This window comes from Protomyctophum bolini (assembly GCF_963924005.1).
Source record: "Protomyctophum bolini genome assembly, chromosome: 21".
NCBI classification, from domain to species: domain Eukaryota; kingdom Metazoa; phylum Chordata; class Actinopteri; order Myctophiformes; family Myctophidae; genus Protomyctophum; species Protomyctophum bolini.
Window position 1 is genome coordinate 28,565,880 of NC_137882.1, and position 8,603 is coordinate 28,574,482.

Below are 8,603 nucleotides of genomic sequence, written 5' to 3' on the forward strand. Positions count from 1 at the left end.
CAGATTTTTTTATTTTTTATTTTATATATAATTTATCTCCCCCCCCCCGAGCTTTTTTCTCATTTTTTATTTAACTACATTGCAAAAGAAGTAGCATTACTTTTGACAGTGCGTAACTGCCTTCCTTGATGTATTAATTAGCATCAACGACCATCATCACCTGGGCACAGTCACAGACACCTCCCCTCTACAGTGCTCTACTACTGAAAGTGACTCATTCTCATTTCTCTCCAAAAGCACTTGAATATGATGGAATATGATTAAAGCTCACATTTCACATCACTCACCATAATTCACTAGCATCCTTAAAATTAAAATTAAAATTATCGTTACATGCCTATTTGTTACTATACTCTGCTTATATCTCTCTCTCTCTCTCTCTTTCTCTCTCTCTCTCTCTCTCTCTCTCTCTCTCTCTCTCTCTCTCTCTCTCTAAGAAGTTAATGAGGCTTGACCGTTCTTTTCAGGCGTTATCGTCATGTCTGATGCTTCCTGATGATAAAACGGTGGTGTGCTCTTCGTGGGATAACAACGTGTAAGTACTTAACATGCACACACTTGGTGTGACACCGGTCTTGTTCCTGTTGACATATGCATATGTACGAAAGCAATGAGAGTACAGTGAATACAGTGTTTTACAACTGCGTTCTAAATCCTAACGGTTAAATCTGAAACGGTTTTCTGAAAAACGTATATTTCTATGTCTGTAGTTCTCAAACCTTTTCATGTCAAGGACCCCCCAAGATCATAATATGTATTTGTCCGCAAAGCCGACGCAACGCGACACTTTGTGAGCTCGTAGATATATTAGGATTAGGGCTTTTTTTTAATTGATATTAAAAAAGGGGGAGGGGAGGGGTTTGGCCTCTCCTTCTGCAGTGTTTCACGCATGCGCACTGCCGTTCACTTCCTTGTTTGCGGCTCTAAAGACGTGTATACACGTCCGAGGCCACCTGCGATTTGATTAGAAAGGACGTGTATACACGTCCAAGGCTTAATTAGTGTTAACTGTGTGTGACCCGTGTGTGTGTGTGTGTGTGTGTGTGTGTGTGTGTGTGTGTGTGCGCGTGTGTTCCTTCCTTCCGGGTGTTCAGGTATTTCTACTCGGTGCCGTACGGCAGGAGGCAGGACACCCTGATGGGACACGACGACGCCGTGAGTCAGATGTGCTGGCATGACGAGCGCCTGTACACGGCCAGCTGGGACTCCACTGTCAAGGTAATGTACACCTCTCTGGGACACCAAGGGGTTCCCGTCCTGCATTGGTTAAGCCCCATATTGTCTCTGCCGGACTCAAATTCCAAAATGGCTAAAGTAGCAGATCTACGTTGTCTGTTGTAAATCTGTTTACCTTCTATAGGCGGATGGAGACGAGAGTTTTCACTTCCGGTTCATTTCTGTATCGGCTTCCTGGCAACCTAGTACGTTGGCGTAGAGCGAACGCGGTACTGACGTCAATGGCGGTTAATGCTTTAACATTCCCGTGTTTTGACTTATTTTTTAAGGCTTTTTTTTTTACACTAGGTGGGTGGCGGTCTTCGCTAACCTATGAGTCACAGTTTGACTATCTTTCATACAGAGATCCAGGAGATCACGTCGTCGCTAGTTTTCCTCGGCTGTTGTATCTCCTCACCATGTTTGCCCAGACAGGCTATTTTCAATGGACCCAAACTAGGAACGGATGGTCGCTTTGACATAAAAAAAATAAAAGTACAGACTGTTTATCAACGGTCGCGGGGGATCGATCGTAGTGGACATATGACTACATATGCTACATATATACTACTATATGACATATGACACATGACTACTTAATAAAAAAAGAAATCCCTTCTCATTTGTCCGGATTACATTATTTAATCGGGGTATGATTTTGCTTTGCTTGTTTGTTTTTGGTCGAAGGTTTGGCAACGTGACGTCTCGAGTAACAAGAAGTCTCAGTTTGAGTTGCTGGGCGAGTTTGAACACGATGCCGGGGTGAGTGCAAGAAGGGTTGTCGTTTTTCATTGAAACTTTAAAAACTTACATTATAATCACAGACACTACTTAACTATAGTTAAGTAGTGTCGGTGATTATAATGTACGTTTTTAAAGACGTAAAAACAGATGATGAATGTCAGGTTATGTTCATGTATACATGAACATAACCTGACATTCATCATCTGTTTTTACGTCTGGAGACAAGACAGATGGAGACTGAACCCATTTAATTTGGCATTAGGAACCGGGCTGTAAACTAACCCTATACAAAATGGTCATTAATTAAAAAAAAAAATGATCCCACGATTTTGTGACCCATTTTTCACCCCTGTGTCAATTATCTAATGTGATCCTGGGCTCTACACACCCTCCGCCAACCTGGGGAGAGCAACGGACTTGAACTCATGCTTCCTTCATGCATGAGTATCCAAGTTGCTCCTTTACACCCGACAGGGGGGGAGTTTCCCTGGTTGGACGTAGCACGTGGAAGGAACACCAGTTCCTTTCCCCTCCATCAGGCGCCCCGGCTGGCTAATTTAGAGACCAGGATTACTGCATGTTTTTTGTGAGGGTACCTACCCTAGCAATAGCAATTAATACAATAGCAATAGTAACGGCCCCAAAATTCCACCAAATAAATGAGCCTGCTTTCCAAGCAGCTGGCAAAAAAAACAGGTTTTTCCCTAGGGTTCAGGTTGACGGGTATTCTTCTACTGTGTTTGCAGGTGAACACCATGGGTCTGAATCCAGCAGGCACTCTGCTGGTGACGGGGTGTAAGGACGGGACGGCCACCATCTGGGACAGCAGTACAGTCACACCTCTACACCAGGTCCAATGTCACGCTGGGACCATCCACCACATCTCCTTTAGTCCAGGTATCTGTGCACAGACACACCTCTACACCAGGTCCAATGTCACTGTGGGACTAGCCTCGGAAACGCAGACGTTTTTATTTCCAGGGAGAAAAAAAAAGGCTGGGTCCGAGTCCACTTCAATTCGGCATAGAGTAGCGCAAACGTTGATCACTCTCTGATCGTCTGCACCATTGTTAAATTGACGCACACACGCACACCCGTACACACACACACACACACACACACACACACACACACACACACACACACACACACACACACACACACACACACACACACACACACACACACACACACACTCCTCTCTCTCTCTCTCTCTGTCGCTCTAATTAATTAGAAAGTTAATTAGAAAGCATAGGTGAGTTCCAGGCTACTGTGGGACCATCCACCACATCTCCTTTAGTCCAGGTATCTGTGCACAGACACCCGACACGTGACTCTCAATTAGGGGTGTAAAAAAAGAAATCGATTCATTCTCGAATTAGAATTCCCGTTATGAACGATTCAAAATCGATTCATGATTTCCGAAAAATTGAGTTTTCACTACATGGTGTTTGTGATATGAAATGTAAGCTTACCCTAATCACAGTGAACATCATGTCTTCAGTCGTTCTCAAGTTACTGTAGTCACTTCAGTTCAAGACTGGAGTAGATTGTGATGAAATCCTATGTATATGAATCGAGAATCATTTGGAATAGAGAATAGTTTTGAATCTGAAAAAAAATGCTTTTGAATTAAAAAGAACATCGAATCGTGACCCCAATAATCGGAAATCGAATCGACACCCAAAGATTCACAGCCCTACTCTCAATGCTGCCTGATGTCAGAGCAGAGAACGGCTCAAAATAAAGTAGAAATGTGTCTGACAGAAGAAAAAAAAGGGAAAGAAAGCCTGCAGTTTCTATTTAGCTTGGATTCAATCGATGATGTCACTGGTGGACGGGTTTCTGAACTGCCCACAGCCCAACTATGACACACAGACAAAAAAAATTGCATTTTATCATGATTATTAGTGAGGACCTATTTTATGAAGATAGGTAAAAAAGTGGTGAAGTGGTCCATTCTGCAAATGTCTTCAAAATCTGTATTTATTTATCACACTTTCATTGTTTTTCTAAATTGACACGAAGCCAACACAAAATGATACTTTACCGCTTTTAATTGTTTATAAAGGGAAAGAACAATTTGATAGAGGTTCACCTTGCCATGATCTAACTCCAAAGGTGGGCAAGACATCAAAAGTAATTGCTCCATTGATTGAATAGCATGCTCCTCATTAACCGACATTGACTCTTTTTGCCCGTAATCAATCAATCTGATTCTGACGATGTAGCCAAAAAGTTCAAGAGGAAAAAGAAACGGCAAATAAAAGAAGAAAAGACACGACAAAACACAACACGCAGTCACAATTAAATTAACAGGACATACTCTATACTCCTCTACTACTTCCCTCTATACTCCTATGTGTCAATTGCAATGTATTTCTACTTAATGCACCAAACCTTTTAATGCACAAAAAGAAGTAGTCCCAAGTGTAACTTCCCTTAAACATTGTTCTTCGTGGCAGTCAAATATTCAGAAGATGCAGTCTCAGTCATATGTTCTCAACATGGGCTGCAGTAGTGATAAGGCCTACACTCACTAATGCGCTGTGTTGTGTCTTGGTGACCCCTTGTGGCCAAAGTGTGCTATCTCCCAGAAGACAGAACATTGGAGATTCTGGTAGCCTTTGTGCCAACCATTCTCCAAGTTTCCTCAGTAGCTCTTTCCAAAAGGGGTAAGAAATTCCCAAAAAGCATGTAAGACTCCTTACATTTCCAACATATTTTGTCTTCTACCAAGCCCCATCCTAAACAGCTTCACAGGAGTATAGTAGAAACCATGTAGGATTTTCTCTTTAGTCTATGTAAAGATTTGCACACATGAGCGCTGTGAGCTTGTAGATCTGCTATTTTTTCAACGGCTAACGTTTAAAATCATGGTTAACATGGTTAACCCATTTTGGGCGGGAACCCCTTTGGGTGTTTTAAACACGTTATAATTTAGCTATTAAAAGATAGCAGATCTACCACAGAGTGGCGCGCTACGAGCTTTTAGGTCTGCTATTTTTTTTTAATCGCAAAATTATTTATTTCAGATTTATTTTATTTATTTATTTGACATGGGACAACGCTCATTAATCAACATGTCCGTTTTCACATCAATGTAAATGGGCCAGAGTTAGCCAAACGCTAAATTTCATCTGTAGTCCCTGGGCAGGCTCTTAAAAAGTACATGATAAAAGAAAGACAGAGTGTGGGGCGCCTGCACTCAACACCATGCGTTGATGCCATGTGTGCATATGTTCAGGCACCCATCACCACGTCCATACAAAAACTGTAGAAGATTTATTCATTTATTTTGAGGTCAGGCCTAAATGGGTTAAAAGCTAACGTGACACAGACGCGTCCTCGGGTCTAAATGGACCGTTCCCTGTGACATTGCCTCCTCAGACAGTCGACACGTGCTGAGCGTGGGCGAGGACTGCTGCCTGAAGGTGACGGACGTGCAGTCGGGCATGGTCATCTCCTCTGTGAAGGCCGAGGAGGAACAGAGGTAAGATCACAGTGACACTGGGCTCATCTTAGCCCCCCGCTAGGTTCTATGCATGCACAGACTAAGGAGGGTACACCCCGATATACGCGACAAGGGGGGCGGCAAGATGCCGTCTAGACTGAGCACAGGCGTCCCCTCCGGGGAGCTGGTGGATGGAAATGCCGCTCGCTCGCGGCTTGCAACTTGAGTTCGGCCAGAAAAACCGGAAACGCTTTTCCCACGCTAAGAAGTTGCAGCTGTGTGCTAGGGCATTCACTTCTAGTCGTTTTTACTAGTTGCCTAGTTTACTAGTCGACTAGTTGTTTAACTACCTATTAATATTATGTAAAATAATACAAAATAATAATAATTGTACATTTAAAAACTGTGTACATTGGTGACTATAACTATAATCTACCTGATATAGAGGCCTACAAAATCGGGACACACACACACACGCACACAAAAAAAACGTTTTATTTATTTTTCTTATCAACTAGTGAACTAGTACCAACGAGGTGGACTAGTGGATTTACTAGTAGACTAGTTGAATAGTACACTAGTTGCTCAAAGCCCTACCGCGCTAGTGGCTTTTCCTTCCTTCCGTAACTCTCCCTACTTCCTTCACAGGTGTTACCGATGATACTAATGGAAGCTCTGTTCCATTCTGGTCAAACAGAGTCTCAGGGTGCTGCTATTGTGGCTCACTGGAAACACACCCCATACGGGTGTGTAACTCCGAGAGTACAAATGGAACAATTTATTGTTTATTTACGAGTCCTTTTGGTTCCATTTGTACACTCTCAGAGTTATGGGGGGTCCTTGAAATTAAAAAAGCTTGAGAACCACTGTACACTAAATGGAGCAGAGCCTTAATTAGCATCATCAGTAACACCAGTGAAAGAAGTCTGAAGAGGCCCGGAAGTAGTTGGAGTCATTTCCAAAACAGGGCGTTTGTGCACAGTGAATAGTGATGCCTTTTTGTCTGCGGGCGGTCCACAGGTGTTTCTGCTGGGACGGGAACACCGTTCTGTCAGGCGGACGGTCCGGCGACCTCTTCATCTGGGACCTGCTCAGCAACACGGTGACCAACAGGATCCCTGGACACTCGGGTACATCAACGCACCTTCCATAAAATCTTAAACTCATTGCCCGCCAGATTTATTTATCTCTGCGTCTTAGCCCTTGCCACAATCTTTTCAGAGCGAGCTCTTACTTTGAAGACCAAAAAGAACTCGCGGGCCGTGAACGGGGACGAAAAAGAGGCGATCAAGAAATAAATCTAATCACCCATGCTGGCGCAAACATGTCGGTCTAAAAGTGTATTATTGATGCCTGCCAACCAGCGCTGCCCGGGGAAACAAGGAGTAGGAATTGTATCCAATATTGCACCGTCCACGGCAGCTGTGGTAACTGCATTTGTAACTGTACTCACCGTAAAAAGAAATCCTAACATGTTCTACATGTATCAGCTTCTGATTGGCTTACTATTGGAAACACTACATTTTCTTCAATATTATTTTCCAAGAGTAAAAAGGTGACTTGCCTTCTGTCTGTTAGAAAAGTACTATATTTGAAGGCCCTAGTCAAATGTAGCTGAAGGGAAATGGAGATTTTTATAGTAATTTGTGTGTGTGTGTGTGTGTGTGTGTGTGTGTGTGTGTGTGTGTGTGTGTGTGCGGAGCAGGTGCGGTCACGGCCATGTGGATGAGCGAGCAGTGCACGACGGTCATCACGGGAGGAGAAGACAAACAGATCATCTACTGGAAGTCCCACTTTTAAACCGAGAGGCCTCGGACTGAGAGAGCAGTGATCGATCGACTGCACTACACACACACACACACACACACACACACACACCATTCTCCAGCCTGGACACGAGTATGAGCTGTGATGCTTTGTTCACACTGAACGTCTGCCAGTCTGAAAGCAGCATTGCGGTTCGTTCACACCGAGCAGACGCAGCACAAGTTTGTTATGGTGATGATGAGGTATTTGACTTCATCAATAAAATGCTTCGTTTTTACGCTTTTTTGTTGTCTGGAGCAAGTACAAGTATCGAGAATCGCACATATTGAAAAATGGTCAGAATTTTCCGCCTGCGTGAAAAGACGTGTGTGTGTGTGTGTGTGTGTGTCGCGAAATGACCTTTCCGCTGTGAATACCGAACAAACTGAATGAATCAGTATTTCCTTTTTTTTTCTTTTCTGGTGTGAATGCACCTTCATTCAAACTAGACAGCAGTGCCCAAGTCTGACTCACTCATTTGAACCCGATGAACATTCTTCAAATCCACCAACTTGCTGTACTGTATTACAGTACATGTTCAGCATGGCCGCGGGAAGATGTTAACAGCAGGAGGTGCTGAACGTTCAGTAGGCGCACACGCCTCGTGCACGCGCATTTCCACACGGAAAAGTGGCTTTTACGTTCCCTCTCCACACGCACGAGCAAACTGACACAGGCAATTCACCAGGATAAGACGCAGATACAGCATATTATTAGGCCTATAGTAACAGAAATCTGTTTTGATTAAAATTATTTATATTTTTCCCCTCCTGTCCGAGGGGGGGCTGTGCCCATGGGGGCGCCCCTACTTCCCTCAGCCATATTGTTCAGTATCAAGTGAAACCGCCATGGAGAGCCACTACCAGTGTCACTTTTTATCGGTGCTCATGCAGTCGGAGACCAAAGAAAAGTGCTTTCAAGTCGAATATCGTAGCATATTATTGCCGTGCACAGAATTAAAACCGACGGACGCGTTCAGTATCGCCTATAACCGCGGAAAACCTAATAGTCTATACTTTGATGTGCGAAAATAGGAACGGTCGATCTATACAAGCTGTTGTGAGCTTGTAGTTCGGCTATACCTTTCGCTGAATGTTCACCTGTTATTGCAGAATGTTTGCCTATCGGGCCCAGATTAGGAACGCCAGGGGGTTCTTGTGGTTAAGGACGGGTAGTTGAGTAGTTCTCAAAGCAGGGTGGTCAATATAGCATAAACGATCAGTTAAACCACTTAACCCTATATGCACCAGCTATTTAAAAAGAGCCGATCTACAAGCTCACAACATCCCATGGCGCATTGTGTGCTTGTAGATCTGCTATTTAAAAGGGATCCCTGACTAATAAGACAAATCTGTATACTCGCCCTCTATAACTAAAATAAAAA

The 8,603-nt window shown here is 43.6% G+C and overlaps 1 protein-coding gene across 1 annotated transcript in view; it reads left to right on the plus strand.

Moving 5' to 3' along the window:
• Nucleotides 1-8,603, plus strand: part of nsmaf (neutral sphingomyelinase (N-SMase) activation associated factor) — a 39,661-nt gene extending 31,058 nt beyond the window's left edge. Inside the window, exons 25-31 of the mRNA XM_080794321.1 lie at nucleotides 468-535; nucleotides 1,095-1,218; nucleotides 1,903-1,977; nucleotides 2,706-2,856; nucleotides 5,350-5,452; nucleotides 6,434-6,543; nucleotides 7,119-8,603. Coding sequence (XP_080650447.1) covers nucleotides 468-535; nucleotides 1,095-1,218; nucleotides 1,903-1,977; nucleotides 2,706-2,856; nucleotides 5,350-5,452; nucleotides 6,434-6,543; nucleotides 7,119-7,213 — 726 coding nt within the window. The 3' untranslated portion in view covers nucleotides 7,214-8,603. The remainder of the gene's footprint in view (nucleotides 1-467; nucleotides 536-1,094; nucleotides 1,219-1,902; nucleotides 1,978-2,705; nucleotides 2,857-5,349; nucleotides 5,453-6,433; nucleotides 6,544-7,118) is intronic.